At 36.4% G+C, this 17,863-nt stretch overlaps 1 protein-coding gene across 1 annotated transcript in view; it reads right to left on the reverse strand.

The window, feature by feature from the left end:
* Nucleotides 1–17,024: 17,024 nt before the first annotated feature.
* LOC144976443 (uncharacterized) overlaps nucleotides 17,025–17,863 on the reverse strand; it is a 47,116-nt gene continuing 46,277 nt past the window's right edge. The window contains exon 22 of the mRNA XM_078920735.1: nucleotides 17,025–17,149. Coding sequence (XP_078776861.1) covers nucleotides 17,025–17,149 — 125 coding nt within the window. The remainder of the gene's footprint in view (nucleotides 17,150–17,863) is intronic.

Below are 17,863 nucleotides of genomic sequence, written 5' to 3' on the forward strand. Positions count from 1 at the left end.
TTCCTCATCTATTAATGATTGGCCCAATTTTTATAATTGAACTTGTTTCCTAGGGTGTTGCTTATCTCCAACTCTGCTTTGAATTTATTTAAATTTTTTGCTGATACTGTGGTTTCTTGCAGTTTATTCAGTTATTTACAATTCTAGATGAAAAAAAGTTCCTTCTTTCATTTGTTTTAAAACGTTCTTTTTTCAGTTTCTTGCTGTTTCCTCGTGTCTGAATGTTCTTGTTTGGTTTAAGGAATCCTGCCTCTACCCTGTCTATTCCCTTTACTATTTTATATGTTTGGATCATATCTCCCCTTCTTCTCCTGTACTCTAAGGTCGGGAGATTTAATTCTTTCAATCTCTCACAGTAGGTTTTGTCTTTCAGGTGTGTGATAAGTTTTGTTGCTCTCCTTTGCACTCTTTCCAAACAGTCTTTGTCTCCCTCAAACTTCGGATACCATATGCAGTTAGCATATTCCAGCTTTGATCTAACCATTGTCTTGTAGATGGTAGTCATGTGTTTTGTTTTCAGATTCTTGAAATTTCTTTTCACTATTCCGAGTGTTTTACTAGCCTTAGATTGAACACCTTGAATTTGCTTCTTGAAGTTTAGCTTCCTATCAATAAATACTCCTAGGTCTTTTTCCCCATTGGATTTCTGCAGGGGTTTTTCTTTCATTATATAGTTTGCTTCTCTGTTGTTTTTTCCTAGGTGAAGAACTGCACATTTATCTACATTGAACTCCATCTGCCATATTTCGGACCATTCTTCAAGCTTTTTCAAATCTTGTTGTAAGGTGTTTCTTTCTTCTTCCGTATTAGCCACTCCATAGAGCTTAGTATCATCGGCAAAGATTTTACATTTAGATGATAGATTGTCTGGCAAGTTATTGATATAAATCAGGAAAACTGGTCCCAGTACACTTCCTTGTGGAACTCCACTTGTTACCAGTCTCTCCGTTGATGCTGTTCCATTCACTATCACTTTTTGTCTTCTATCTTTGAGGAAATCTCTGACCCATTTGACTGTCTGATCATTAATTTGATACTGTTCCAATTTCCTGATTAGGCGCCAGTGTGGAACTTTGTCAAATGCCTTTCTGAAGTCGAGGTATATGACATCTAAATTGTTGCCTAATTCCAGGTCTCTCGTCCAGTCATCCATTGTTTCAAGTAGGTTTGTTACTGTAGACCTTCCCGCCATGAAAACATGTTGATCTTTGCTGAATAGTTTGTTCTTGGTCATATGATCAACCATTTCTTCTCTAATCCCTTGGTAGTCTTCCTTCTTTCATCGACTGGTTAAATATCTTGGTTAGGGGTTCTACTAGCTGCTCTGCTAAGTTTTTTAGGATGTAAGGATGAAGTTTGTCAGGTCCAGGTGATTTACTCTCCTTTAGGTTTTGTAGTCTCTTCATTACTCTCTCTTCAGTAATCGGCCATTGTGTAGTATCTATATTACTTCTTTTAGCAATATCTGGCAAGTTTTTCTGGTTCTCCACTGTAAAGACACTTGCAAAGAAGAGATTTAGCACCTCTGCCTTGTCTTCATCTTCAGATGCCCAAGTGCCATCTTCTTTTTTTATGTCACAGGTTCCCTGTCTTGTCTTCATTTTACTGTTTACATAACTCCAGAATACCTTAGGATTTTCTTTCGTTTCCTCTGCTATCTTGTTCTCATACTTTTGATGCGCTTGTCGGACTATTTTAGTAGTTGCGTTTCTCACTCTTTTGTATTTGTCCCAATCCTCTTCCTTTTTGCTTCTAGAGTATCTTCTATTTACTGCCTTCTTCTTCCGTAATGCCTCTCTCACTTCCTGCGTCATCCAAGGTTGATTTCTTCTCCCAACCCGGTTCCCTTTGCTTTTCGGGATGTTTTTCTCGAAGCATTGGTTAAGGACTCTGGTAAATCTACTCCAGTTGTTTCCTACGGTGTCCTCGATTAGTATTTCCTCCCATTTGATATGCCCCAGTTCCTCTTTCATACTCTCTAGATCAGCCTTCCTATATCTGAGTGTCAGTTTTTCATCTACAGTCTCTGATGTTGCCCTCAGTTTTAGGAATATGGTCGCATGGTCGCTTTTTCCCAGTGGGTGGCTCAGTCTTAGGTCGATAATGTCATTTTCTTCCTCCATCAATATCAAGTCCAATACGTTGGGCTTCTGGTTTTTTCTCTGTCTTGTGGGTTCTTTTATTATCTGTTGTAGGTAGCAATCTTCAATGGTTTCTATGAAACTTTCCTCCAGGCTTCCCTCTTTTGGTTCGTCCATCCCTTTCCACTCCAGTTCCGGCATGTTGAAGTCTCCCATAATAATTATCTCTGAATGCTTTTTTTGTGATGCTCTCCTTATCATCTCCAACATTCTCTCATTATTTTCTCCTGTGCTATTTGGGCTCCGATAAATCACTCCTACTAGTATCTGACTTTGTCCAGTTACTCCAATCGAGCACCAAACGCTCTCCCTAAAGTCGTGATCTGTGAGTTCCTCTATGGGGTTAACCTTGAGGTTCTCCCTCACCAATAAGTATACTCCTCTGCCGGAAGTTTCAAAATCTCTGCTAGCTATTATAGTGTATCCCTCAATACCTAACTCTGCTATGGTTGGGTGTGTTGTTGCATTCTTTGGCTTAGCTTCTGTTATTGCTATCACATCTGGATCTTCTTCTTCTGCCATAGCCTTTAGCTCCTCTCTCTTATTCATCACACTGTCTGCGTTCGTGTACATGAACTTCAGAGTATTTTTCATATTCACGTGCTGCCCCTCCTTATCATTTACTCATTTACTGGTACTTCTCTTTTTTTGAATTTTCTTCTTGTCTTCGAGTCCTTGCTCAGTAACATTTTGGGCAATTGGACTGACACGTTTCCAATATAGTCATTCCTCGTCCCAGTCCCAGTCCCAGTCATTTCCTCCAACATCGCTGTCTCTCTTTCTTATTTGTTCACTAAACTTTTCCCTGAAAATGACCCTTTTCCTATATATGACCACATCTTCCCCTGCTTCTCGTCTTCTCTTCAGCTCCTCTCTTAACTCCTTGGCCTGCTCTCTTTGCATAAATGTTTGGTCAGCTCCAATATACACCTTCTGTAAGCATTCCCGTTTATGGTCTTTCAACTGTTTGCTGTTCCTAGAGCAGTGTTACGCTGATCCGTTGACATCACTTATTTTCATGGGTCTTGGTCTATCTTCTCTTCTGCCCAATCTGATCACATGCTCTATAGAGTTTAGGTGTCTTTGTCTCCATGAACCTGCAACTCTTTGAGTACCATTTGGGCTTTTCTTATGTCTTCTTTGTTGTCACCATCTTTTGCTTCTGGTATGCCATACATAATCACATTCTTCACTCTCTTAGCCCTTTCATTTCTCTCTTCTTCTGATTCTAGGTTCTTTTTCACCATTAATAATAATAAATGGCATTTATATAGCGCTTTACCCCGTTGTCACAGGCTCTAAGCGCTTTACAGTGATATAAAACAAAACATATTACAGTGAGACAAGTGTGAAGGAAACGTGATACGAATTCAATTTAACAACAACAAAATATGAAAATAATATTGCAACATTATGACGTAAAAAGATAAAACTTTAAGCGAGATTTGAACGTTGTCAACGAATCCGAGCATCTCACGTGTGACGGGAGAGAGTTCCAAAAATGGGGGGCCGAAAATTGAAAAGACTGTTCACCTATTTTACGCAATGGCTTAGGTTTGACAAGGATTGATTGGTCATTGCTTGACCTCAAGTTTCTATTGGGGACATATATGTTTAGAAGGTCTTTAATATAGGAGGGACTGTTCGTGCTCAGGGATTTGTAGACAACAGTACAAATCTTATAGGCAACTCTTTTTTCAACAGGAAGCCAATGTAACTCACGGAGAAGAAGAGTTGCTGACGGGTATTTTTTGTTATTGCGTACAATGAGCCTGGCTGCGTTATTTTGAGCAACCTGAAGTTTGCTAATTTTGTCTTTAGTTAAATTCGCCCAAAGGGAGTTACAATAGTCCAATTTAGATAAAACCAAGGAATTAATTAAAAGTTCTGTTATATGCTTCGGTATTAAATTACGAATTTTGCTTATTTTTTTCATTTCTATGTACATAGATTGTATGGTGTTATTCAAGTGGCTTGTCATGGAAAGATCTTTATCAATGATTACGCCAAGGTTTTTTGCTTTATTTGAAAATTCTATTGTGCTATTTCCGAGAGTAATTAGTGATTTATTTGCCTGTTTAAGGATACTCGGTCTTCCACACATTAAAATCTCAGTTTTACTATCATTTAATTTTAACTTATTGTGGTACATCCAAGATTTAATCTCATTAAAACAGCTCGTAATTCGTTGTATTAAGAACTGTAAATTACTAAGGGGTGCTGAATCATATATTTGCGTATCATCTGCATAAAAATGATAACTCAGATTGAATCTGGATATCACACTAGAAAGGGGCTGCATATATACAGTAAAAAGGACAGGGCCAAGAACAGAGCCTTGTGGCACTCCAAAATTTAGTAAAACTTGTTCTGACTGAACACCATTCACCACGACAGTCTGCCATCGATCCTGTAAATATGATGTAAACCATTTAAGGGCAATTCCTTTTACGCCGAACGTATTTTCTAGTCTTCTTAACAAAATGTCATGGTCAATGGTGTCAAAGGCAGCTGAAAGATCTAAAAGGCATAATACATTGATATTGTTAGCATCAGCATTACATAACAAGTCATTAAAGATTTTAAGAAGCGCCGTTTCAGTACTGTGTTGATGTTTGTAGGCTGACTGAAAGGGTTGTTCCAAACTGTTGTTCTTAAGATGAGATGTTAATTGTGTAAGAACTACCTTCTCCAAAAGTTTTGACAAAAAAGGTAAATTTGATACAGGACGATAATTGTTTAATATATTGTGGTCCAGTGATGGTTTCTTCAGAAGTGGTTTGACGAGGGCACTTTTAAAGCACGATGGAACTTCGCCAGTCAGTATGGATGTATTTATGATTGATGTAATGGATGGTAATAATGTATCGATGGAGCTGGCCAAAAGCTGTGCTGGTAGGGGATCAAGGTCGCAGGATTTAATGGGGGCTTTTTTTATCAACTCGTTTATGAAACTAGGTGAAACTGGTTGGAACTTGTCTAAAGGGGTACCACAGAATGTATTTGTATCTATAAATGGTTCATGCCGATCTAGTTCTGAAAGAATGTTATGGATTTTGTCTTTAAAAAAGTTGACAAATGTGTCTGGCAAGTCTCTTTGATTGGTTGTAGATGGTAATGAAGTGCATCTTTCACGTCCAAGTAGATCATTGCAGATGTTAAATAATTGTTTACAAGATTTAGAAGTTTCAAATTTTGAAAGAAAATACGTGGTCTTTGCCTTTTTTATTGTTGTCTTCCAGGCACGAAATGCGCTCTTGAATATTTCACGATGAATCATGAGACCTGATGTTTTCAGCAGTCTTTCTGCTCTCCGACACTTCGTTTTAGCTTCTTTAACGTCCGACGTATACCACGGAGCATACTTGCGGTTGGTGACGGTCCTTGTTTGGAATGGCGCATGTTTGTCAAGCGTTTCAATGAGACAACTATTCCACTGGTCTGGAGAAATAATTGAATTTTTAGTAAGTTTTGTTTCTAAATCGCCTCTGAAATTGTCCAAATTAATGCCTTTAATGTTTCTGGTTGATGTGGTGGTGGTTTCTTGGCATGGTTTTGAAACGTCAAGATTGAAAGAAATGAGGGAGTGGTCCGAAAAGGGGAGATAATCGACGGTGGCGTTGGTTTTTTTGGAACTCTGAATTTTCTACAATTACCCAATCTAAAATATGACCAGCAGAGTGGGTTGGCGTTGTTACGATCTGGCACATGTTGTTCTCTGATAATGACTCGTGCAATTTGGCGGTGTCTGTGACGTTGTCGAAGTGAAAATTAAAGTCGCCGAGTATAATTGAATGGCCAGGACGCGTGTGTTGCAAAGTTAGCATCTCGTTGATTTCCTTCCTAACATCAGGTAATTTTATTTTGTTTTTCTTGTTTGCTGGCGGTCGGTAGATGCAGTTGAAGTTGTATCTTGTATTCTGGAGGGATAATCTAAGATCAATGGCCTCCATTGTTTTGCAGCGCATTTCGATGATTTCCACATGTTTACATAATTTTGTTTTATAAAATACGCCAATGCCACCCCCTCGCTGATCTTTCCTTGGATACGATCTAAATTGGTACCCAGGGGGTGTCATAGCTTTTTCAACTGGGTCGTCTCCAGACTGTGAGAGCCATGTCTCTACTATAAATAGAATATCGAAGTTCTTCTCCGTTAATAAATCGTTTAATTCTTCGGTTTTGTTACGGCAGGACTGTGCATTCAGAAGACCAATAACAATGTTATTGTTGTCGTTTGTGAAACTGTTTGTGGTTGGCACAGTTACAAGTGTTGGTGGTGGACGGGGGTTTGTGTGGGGGCGGGTGGACGACGAGTTGTTACCATTGAGATGTTATGTTGTTTCCGTTTGCCTCCCCGAGGCCTGTACTTATTAATATTATTGTAAAAAATCGGATCACTTGAGCTAAAAATCGCAGCTGGAATGTGACGTTGTTTACGTTTACCGCCTCGAGGCCTGTTGTAAAAATCAGATGTTGAATAAAAGTGTTCACAATTATTAAAATAATGATGGTGGTAAATCACGGCTAAAAATAAGGTGAACAATGTTCGTAAGAGTGCGGCGGCCATTAAGTGACTGTGTAAAAATCTTTTAAAACTTACAGTTTCCATGATAAAATACAGAATTATACAGTAGTCCTTTCTTAAGAATTGATAAAAACTATACAATAAGAAACAGTATGTTTTAACGAGTCCAACGAAGTAAAAATGTCCAGGTATCAATATGTAGAAATCACAAAACAATTAAAATACACCAGAGCACACAACGACACGTCTTGCCTGTTAGGCGTGTTTACAATGAATGCCTGCTTCTTCTCCTCAGTTTCATTAATTTTCCTCATTTCATTTATATCTTGTCTTACTCTATCTGACTTTTCTTCTGTACTTCTCTTGAGTCGCTCCTTAATCTCACTCGCCTCAGACCTAGGGTAGGCCTCTATCTCATCCTTTGCTGTTGATTTCACTGTTTCTATCATCTCCTCTGTGAATTCACCTTTTTGAATGATATTCACACTTTTATCTACGTCTTCTACTTTTTTCCTGAGTTTATCTACTTCCTTTTCAAGCTGCATGAAATTGCCCAAGAACTTTGAGGCCACTTTGTTGCAGGACTTAGAGCAGTAGTAATGCAGCAGCGGACATTCTTTTTCTGAGTCTTTCTTCAACAGTTGATAGGTGTCATCATCTATCTTTTCGCACAAAGTATGAAACCACTGGTCACAGAGCTCGCACTGTAAGCATTCCTCAATCTCTTTGCATACATATTCACATTTTCCGCAAGTCTCAGTCTCAGCTTTTGCTTTTGCCTTATTTGTACTCATCGGTGCAGGGCTTTCTTTCCTACTACTGCCACTACTAGTACTGGCACTGCCAGATCTACATTTCCTACTACTGCTGTTTAAGCTCATCTTCTTACTTGTTAAATGACTAGATCTATCTAAGTCTAAGCTGTACTGTATCACTGTATCTTGTTGTTCACTCCAATCTGATAAGTATCTAACTAATCTCAACTAGATATCTCAAGTACACACACAAGCTGGAATCCTCTCGAAGGCAGAAATTACATAAATCCAATTCGAAAATGAACAAGTTTTGATGTCCGATATTTCATTCAAGTTTTGTGTTTCTGGTGAGGGGAGCGAGAAGATTCAATATCAATATTGATAATAATATTGAGTAATATTGTCACTGCCTAAATATTTCTAGAATTTAGATCAAGAAGATTGAATCAGGAGAGAAATGTCAATGTATGTGTAATTGGAATACTGAAGTTATGTTTGAAGTCATGAAAAATGCAAAACTGAATTTTGAATGTTAGGTATAGAATAAAATTATACCCTACATATGAACCAAACAACTTTTGTTTTTTGTTTTTGGAATGCACAATTTGGGATTTTGGCATTAAAAATTCTGATCTGGGAATTCTGCATCCCTGGCTCGCAATCATCCGCCGGGATCAAGGGAGTGAGAAACATAATTCAAACTCAAACTGTTGTGTGATCAGTGTTGCTAGCTTTTTTATATGACACTGGTTTCAAGTGCACGAATTACAATTATAATTTTTGGTAAGCTCCCAAGTACACGACACAGCAGTAGAGCCTCTGCCGGAGAAGCGTCAGTCAGTTGTCATTGTCAATGTCACTGTCACGTCCAAGTGCCATTTGTCATGAATTTTCGCCCGCCGTCTAATGTTATAGTTATGCATTACCTCCACGATTCCTATTATTGGTCTACGCTGTGATTATCCCCAGACACCTGTCTGGGGATAACCAAAAGTCGTTATCCCCAGACATATATTTGAAACTCCGCTCCTTTAAACAATTATCCACATTCCAGAATATGGAATGTTTCCAAAATGCACATAGAAATAAGGAAAGTTAATAAAATATCTATAATATAAAAACATAAAATTAACCAACATTAAATCAGTTGTTACACTACATATACACAATATGCGTCGACCTCGAAGTGGGTGTCATGGCCGAATTGTTTAGTCGTCTGCCCTGGAAGTTTTACCAGAATCGACGTTGTGGGTTCGAATCCTGGTTCCGCCACTTTTTTTTTTTTTTTTTTTTAAATTGCGTCTTCTTTTTTTCTTTTTTTAATTCCGTCTTCTTTTCTTTCTTTTTTTTTTTGTGCGAGTCTATTTTTTTCTCCTTTTTGTTTGACCTTTTGTTCCGTTTCTTAACATTGTTTTTATTTTTCTAAAAAAATTAGTGATTGTTTTTTTTCTCCTTTATCCGACCATTTGGTCGCTCTCTGAATATTTCTGTTTGTTTGCTTTTTAATTATTTATTCTTTTTAGACACTTTTTGAGATCGGAGTGGGGACGAATATGACAATTTTCTAGAAACTAGATAGGAACTGAGAGAGAGAGAGAGAGAGAGAGAGAGAGAGAGAGAGAGAGAGAGAGAGAGAGAGGAGAGAGAGAGAGAGAGAAGAGAGAGAGAGAGAGAGAGAGAGAGAGAGAGAGAGAGAGAGAGAGAGAGAGAGTTTAAAAAAACCCCCACAGATGTCTGGGGATAACGAATTTTCATTATCCCCAGACAGGTGTCTGGGGATAATGACAGCCATTGGTATAACTTACCCATGAGGATAAATTTATTTTGATTCCAAAATCAAAATTGTTGCGACGGTTATCTAGTTAATACACGATGAAATAGTGTAATACAGTTGAAAGTAGTAGATGAAAGGGAAGAGTAGACCGGCAGACGTCGGCTACCTACCGTTGATCAGGGTTGCCAGATTATTTTTCAACAAAATGCCAGGGGAAGACTCAAAAAATGCCAAAACACTCAAAAAAATGCCAAAGTCTGTTGACTCCCACCCCCACTAAGAAAACTACTCACTTTTGATAGACAATTTACTATCATATCCTGGTGGCTTGCGTGTTTTATCTTCTTTTTTTTTTTTGAATTATACTAAATTTCCTGTTGGGGTAATTTTTTACTTACTGACTACTAAGTGGAGTGCTAAACCACTACACCACGGTTGGATTTTAAGAATGAAAAGAAATACATTAACATGAAAGGTAAATACGTAAAGGAGTGAAATCATTGGATGCTGTAAAATCAGACCACCCTAACGAACAGAGTTAAAAGTTAACAGGCGACCATGACGCAAATATACACGAGTTTTGCAGGAGATTCCCAGAAAACTTACGAGGATACTTGTCGAGGGCTGAATTTGAGTGAATATCTGAGGGAGGCAGGGCTAGTTCAGGGTGTGAGTTTTAATAGCAAAGTTTTCCGATGTGAAGAGATTTGTTTTTACGCGTTTAGAAAGGTGTCATTTGAAGTATAATATACAAGAAAAGAAAATGCCAAATGAAAATGCCAAATGCCAAATGATTTTTCTAATGCCAAACGGTTTTCAAAAATGCCAGATTTTTGGAATCTGGCATTTAAAATGCCAAACTGGCAACCCTGCCGTTGATCTGATCTTTTTCTCAATCGGTGCTGCCAGTTACCTTTGAAATAATTCCGCTAACTTTATGCCAGAAATCCGCTAACTTTATCCTACGTCACCCAAAATCCGCCAAATAATCAGCCATTTGATTTAAAACACTTATAATCAACAATATTATATTGTCTCGGAATAAAAGGTATATTACTAAAAGCTACTCACCCATTTAGAACTATATACACGGTTATATCTTTTTAAAGACATGACGATTTGGGGTTGATATCCCCCAAATTCACATCTTGCGCTGGATCAATTTCTCTAAAAGTCAGTTTAGTAGGGGAGAGAAGAAATGATTAGACTTGATTGCTATACTTTTACTTTTTTAAAGGGTATACAAATCATTAAAAATCCGCCATCCGCAGGCCATTTTTCTCCGCTAGGCGATGATTTAAAAAATCCGACAATTTGGCTGTAAATTTAACAACCTGGACACACTATTCTCAACTCTCGACTTTGAGTTACGTGGTAGTTTGAACACTTATTTATCATAGCAGTATCCAAAAAGATATCGCACAGTTTGTATTCCAACTCTCCCTTAGCAGTCCAACAGGTGTTCAATTCAAAGTTTTACTGCGAAATGTCTACAGAGTTATTCCACAAATTCACAGATTTTAAGAAAGCATTTGACAGTGTTTGGCATGAAGCTCTCTGGGAAACAAATAAGAAACTATGATTTTGACGAAAAACTCATCCAAACAATAGAAGCACTATAATATGAGAACACCACCAGTGCTATCCTATATGACAACCAACACGGATCATTTTTCAAAACAATCTAAGTACGGTATGGAAATCAACCAACACAGATACATTACAGATCCTAGTCAACAGCTGAGGTGATGCCAAAGCTAATATCACCCTAAATGGCGAGACCTGCAACAGGTTACAACCTTCAAATATCTTGGAGTGTTGCTATCCGAAGATGGAACGAATGTAACAGAAGTCAAATCAAGGATAGTTATGGCGACAGCGGTGATGGCGAGACTCAACAAGATTAGGAAAAGCCAACTGGGATTTCAATCAAAATTTAGACTGCACAGGTCACTTCTATTATTATGATTGTGAAGCCTGGACAATGAATGCGGAACTAGAGATGCGAATCAATGTGTTCGAGAGCAAGAGTTTTAGGAAGATCATACGAGTTTGATATCTGGAACATAAATCTAATAAGGAGGTTCTTGAAGATGTGGGAAAGCTAGTGGGAAGACAGGACCCATTGCTTGCTGGTTATTATTATGGTTAGACATGACAGCTTGTGTAAAACATTTTATTAATTTTTAAAAATTTTTTAAAGGGTTTTACGGCGCTTGCAACACATTTTGGTTATATCAGCGCCAGTAAAAAGGAAGAAAATGGGATAGTAAAAAGTTCTAGAATTTCAATTAAAGCACCCAAGAAAAAGTAAGACATAGGGGAACTGGGAACAAATAGGGATCAGATGTAGATTCCAAGATCATACCACCAATGCACTTAGTTTGAGATCACCTATAAGTCTCATCCAGACACAAGCACAAAATCCAACAAAGAGGAATGCACTCAAATGCTTACATTATACATTAAAAATAACAAATATAATAACACATAACAGAGAGATGATTTACAAGGACAAAAATATCATCTCCCAAAACAATAACTATGCATTTGACTGTTTCCCTCCCAGCTAGGACTCCGGCCAGGGTCGGGACAAAGCCGAGCAATCTCACACCAAGACAAAGACAGAAAGTAAGTTGGAAAACAGATATAAGGGGATAGAAGACACGGTAAGTACCTCCCTGCCCACTGTGGAGGTAGGGAACCCCACCCAGTTGTGTAAGACAGTCATGCAAGGTACGATAGAAGGTCGAAGAAGAAGAATAACCTTACAATTAAAGTACCTAAGAAAAGACAAGACAAAGGGGAATTGGTTCAAATAGGAAACAGAGCACGCTATCAAAGTACTTAGTTTGAGATCACCTAAAAGTCTAAGCCACTGTCTCCGCAGTTTTTTGCCATTTAAAACGCCAAAATTTGCCATAAAAAATGGTAAAATTTGCCATCAAAATAGCAAAATTTGCCGCTAGTTTTACAAAAATCAAACAATTAAAACAACATTACGGTAAAAAAATTGGCACAAATAGGGCATTTTGTAGAATATTGATGTCACAACATGTCAACATGAATTTATTTACATTTTGAATATAATAATAATAATAATAATAATAATAATAATAATAATAATAATAATAATAATAATAATAAATAATAATAATAATAATAATAGTAAGTAATTTTAAAAAAAGAAGGAAGTAATCAAAATATTTTATTAACTATTTAGCTTCTTAAAATTTGGGAAATCAAAGTGAACAATTGCATAAAAAATTCAAAATTTGAGCAACTAATTAAGGAGAGGAAAAAAATAACTATTCACAAGGAAAGAGAAACAAAATCCATTTTCCAGTGGGGCTCATTAAATTTGTATTCTCAACTTACTATCCAATTTTGAGCATTATTATTATTGCTTTATATTTCAATATAGGCCTAATGGGTTTTTGAATGAAAAACATGGGGAAAAAAAAGACGAAAAACAAAGCTCTAGGCCATAGAGGTTGGATGCTAGGCCGAGACATGTTTGTCGGTTATTTAGTGCCAATTTTGGATGCTAGCATTGAAAGTCGCCGTCTTTTCACAATTTTTCATAGCTTTTGTTTTATTTTTTAAACAAAAAATCGTCAATTTAGCCTAAAAAGGGCAAAAATTGCGGCTTTTTGCAGCCAAATAAAAATTTGCGGCTTTTTGCGTTCAAGGGTGAAATTTGCGGCCGCGAAAAACTGCGGGGACAGAAGCCAGATACAAACACAGGTCCCCACTAAGAGGAATCCTCTTAAATGTTTACAAATCATATATAAATATAATATGTAACAAAATATAATACAGTGCATAACAGAGAGATGATTTGCAAGATAAAAAAAATCATTTCCCAAAACTAACTATTCATTTGAGTGTTTCCCTCCCTGTCAGGGTCAGAACAAAACCAAGTAAGTTATCTCATTCCAAGATAAGGACAGAAGGCATGTTGGAAAACGGACATATAGGTGGATAGAAAACACAGCAAGTGCCTCCCTGCCAACTATGGGAGGTCAGGAACCCCACCCAGAAAGACAAAGGGGACTGGATCATATAGTGAACAGATGTAGGTTTCAATTCCAAGAGCACATCAACATCGTGCATAGTTTGAGAGCCCCTAAAAGTCTCATCCAGACACTGACCCAGGATCCTACTGAGAGGAACACACTCAAATACTTACATTATAAATTCAGAACAAATAAGAAATAACATAATTTACAAGGGAAAAAAAAATATCATCTCCCAAAACCTTAAAACTATACATTTGACTGTTTCCCTCCCAGCCAAGGACTCTGACAAGGGAAAGGGCAAAATTAAGTAGGTACACAATCTCATTCGAAGCAAGTTGGAAAACAGATAAAGGAGAATAGAAGTAGGTACCACAAGTAAAAAATCAATCTCCTCTGAAAGTTATTTTTGTTAGTATTATCCAACAGAGCTTACAAAAACAGGAAGACAGCAACATATTTCATGAAAATCGAAGAATAAACAAGGGAGATACGGTACGCTAATACAAAGTTTATTAAACTTTAAACATTTTCGCCAATGTTTGAAATCGAATATTTTCTTCATGTTCATCGCTAAAATAAAAACTTAAAATAAAAAATAAGTGAAAACATAAACAAAATAGAAAACTATATTAGGTACATTGTAACATTTTAAAAACTTAGGGTGCTACCTGTCATCATTATTGTAATAATAAGAATTAAAGTTGACAAAAATCATTTTGAAGGACGCAGAATTTATAGCATTAGAGCAGAAATTGCCAAAAAATAACATGTTTACTGCAGAGATATTTGAAACTAAGGATATTCACATTAAAAACAATACTCAACACCTCCAACTTTTTAAGGAGTATTAGAAGAAATTATATTTTCTTTGTTGCTTGATAGCTCTATATTATTTTTGTGCAGCATGAAAGTAATAATAATGGGTTAATAATAATAATAATAATAATAATAATAATAATAATAAATAATAATAATAATAATAATAATAATAATAATAATAATAACAATAACAATAATAATAATAATAATAATAATAATAATAATAATAATAATAATAATAATAATAATAATAATAATAATAATAATAATATTAAGAAGAAGAAGAAGAAGAAGAAGAAGAAGATTTTTTTTTTTTTGTTTGTTTGTTGCTTTAGGTCTCTTCCAACACAATTGAGGTTATATGAGAGACCGCTGAAACAAAAAAACAAGCAATCTAACAAAAATAGTACAAATGTAAATCAAAATCATAACCTAAAGATATCATAAGCTAAATTATAAATAACCAAGAACAAACAGGCAGAAGATTTACAGAAAAAAAAATATCCCCTGTCAAAATTACAATCACAAACCAAAGAAGCAGGATAGGCTAGTAAAGAGAAGAAGAAGAAACGACATCACTATCGGATCGTACACCCATGCGAACATCATAGGTATATGATTCAAGGGTGATGCTCCCATCCAACCACCCGCAGAAGAAGAAGAAGAAGAAGAAGAAGAAGAAGAGAAGAAGAAGAAGAAGAAGAAGAAGAAGAAGAAAAGAAGAAGAAGAAGAAGAAGAAGAAGAAGGAAGAAGAAGGGGAAGAAGAAGAAGGGGAAAGAAGAAGAAGAAGGAGAAGAAGAGAAGAAGAAGAAGAAGAAGAAGAAGAAGAAGAAGAAGAGAGAAGAAGAAGAAAGAAAAGAAGAAGAAGAAGAAGAAGAAGAAAGAAGAAGAAGAAGAAGAAGAAGAAGAAGAAGAAGAAGAAGAAGAAGAAGAAGAGAAGATGTTTTTGCTTGTTTTTAAGGGTTTTACGGCGCTTGCAACACATTTAGGTTTCAGCGCCAGTAAAAAGGAAGAAAATGGGATAGTAAAAAGTTCTGGAATTACAATTAAAGTAAGCACCCAAGAAAAAGGAAGACATAGGGGAACTGGGAACAAATAGGGATCAGATGTAGATTCCAAGAGCATACCACCAATGTACTTAGTTTGAGATCACCTATAAGTCTCATCCGGACACAAGCACAAAATCCAACAAAGAGGAAAACACTCAAATGCTTACATTATACACTCAAAATAACAAATATACTAATACATAACAGAGAGATGATTTACAAGGAAAAAAATATCATCTCCCAAAACAATAACTATGCATTTGACTGTTTCCCTCCAAGCTAGGACTCCGGCCAGGGCCAGGACAAAACCAAGTAATCTCATTCCAAGACAATGACAGAAAGCGTGTTGGAAAATAGATATAAGGGGATAGAAGTATGTACCTCCTTGCCCACTATGGGAGGTCAGGATCCCCACCCAGAAGAAGAAGAAGAAGAAGAAGAAGAAGAAGAAGAAGAAGAAGAAGAAGAAGAAGAAGAAGAAGAAGAAGAAGAAGAAGAAGAAGAAGAAGAAGAAGAAGAAGAAGAGGAGGAGAAGAAGAAGAAGAAGAGGAAGAAGAAAAGGAAGAAGAAGAAGAATAGAGTTTACCTCAATAACAAAGAAGTTAACAGGACTGGAGACCAATATTCCTTATAAATATTTATGATATTTTTGTATTGAATAAAAACAATAAATGTATGTTTATTTACCAACCTAAAGAAATGAATTAATCTCTGCAGGAATTGTGATAAACTCTTGTCACATTTCATTTCATTTGGAAAGCGGGACAACTTGATATTATTCTTATTTCAAACTAGTAATTCTTCTTCGAGAGACCAACTCCTTGAATTTCAGGTCACAACATCCTTCAAACGCATCTGTCAGATTCACGAATAACTGGGTCACAACATCCCTAATATAAATCTGTCAGATTCACGAATAACTGGGTCACAACATCCCTGATACAAATCTGTCAGATTCACGAATAACTGGGTCACATCAAAGCAAACAATGACGCTTCTCATTGATAACCATACGTACACATTCAAAATGGCCGCCATGAGTAGTAGCAATGCTGGAAGCTCTGAACAAGAAGCCAATTTTTAAAAATTCTGAAGCTGGATATCTAGATCTAGAATCTTTAGATTCAATTCAACTTAGGCCTATTTGGATCTAGATCTGTTTCATATGTGATTTGGATGTGATATAGCTCTATAGTCCAGCCTGATTGTGTTAGTCTTCCTACACCTAGATTCTGGATCTGTGAGAACACTATTCAGTGAGAGGAGAGAAGTAGGAGACCTTAGAAGCAGTTACTAGAATTACAGGATATAAACCACAGGACTGGAGATCAATATTCCTTATAAACATTTATGATATTTTTGTATAGAATAAAAACAATAAATGTATGTTTATTTACCAACCTAAAGAAATGAATTCATCTCTGCAGGAATTGTGATAGACTCTAGTAACATTTCATTTCATTAAATTTAATTTGGAAAGCGGAACAACTTGATATTATTCTTATTTCAAACTATTAATTCTTCTTCGAGAGACCAACTCCTTGAATTTCAGGTCACAACATCCCTCAAACGCATCTGTCAGATTCACGAATAACTGGGTCACAACACCCCTAATACAATTCTGTCAGATTCACGAATAACTGGGTCACAACATCCCTATTACAAATCTGTCAGATTCACGAATAACTGGGTCGCAACATCCCTAATACAAATCTGTCAGATTCACGAATAACTGGGTCACAACGTACCAGTACAAATCTGTCAGATTCACGAATAACTGGGTCACATCAAAGCAAACAATGACGCTTCTCATTGATAACCATACGTACACATTCAAAATGGCCGCCATGAGTAGTAGCAATGCCTGAAGTTCTGAACAATAAGCCATTTTTTTAAAATTCTGAAGCTGGATATCTAGATCTAGAATCTTTAGATTCAATTCAACTTAGGCCTATTTGGATCTAGATCTGTTTCATATGTGATTTGGATGTGATATAGCTCTATAGTCCAGCCTGATTGTGTTAGTCTTCCTACACCTAGATTCTGGATCTGTGAGAACACTAATCAGTGAGAGGAGAGAAGTAGGAGACCTTGGAAGATCTATCGAACAGTTACTAGAATTACAGGATATAAACCACAGGACTGGAGACCAATATTCCTTATAAATATTTATGATATTTTTGTATTGAATAAAAACAATAAATGTATGTTTATTTACCAACCTAAAGAAATGAATTAATCTCTGCAGGAATTGTGATAGACTCTAAATAAAATTTCATTTCATTAATTTAATTTGGAAAAACGGAACAACTTGATTTTAAATTTTTATTTTAAAAATATTTTAATTTTTCTTCAAAAGACCAACCCTTTTGGCCCCCCGAAATTTTTTTAGGTTTAAATAATTATCCCCCCCTAAAAAAAATTTCGTCCCCGATTCACGAATAACTGGGTCACCCAAAATCCCTATTACAAAAACTTTCAAATTTACCAATAACGGGGGGCGAAAATCCCAAAAACAAACGTCCAAATTTTACGAATAACTTGGGCCCCAAAATCCCCAAACAAAACTGGGCAGATTCCCCAAAAAACTGGGTCACTTTAAATTTAAACAATTCGCTTCCCTTGTAAACCCTACTTTCACATTCAAAAAGGCCGCCCTGAGTTTGTTAAACAAGGGCCGAAACTCGAACAAAAAAGCCAAATTTTTTAAAAAACTGAAGCTGGATACTAGATCTAAATCTTTGATTTAATTCAACTTAGCATATTTGGACTAG

Source organism: Berghia stephanieae, chromosome 7 (genome assembly GCF_034508935.2).
Source record: "Berghia stephanieae isolate SIO BIC M18660-M18661 chromosome 7, UCSD_Bste_1.3, whole genome shotgun sequence".
NCBI lineage: Eukaryota > Metazoa > Mollusca > Gastropoda > Nudibranchia > Aeolidiidae > Berghia > Berghia stephanieae.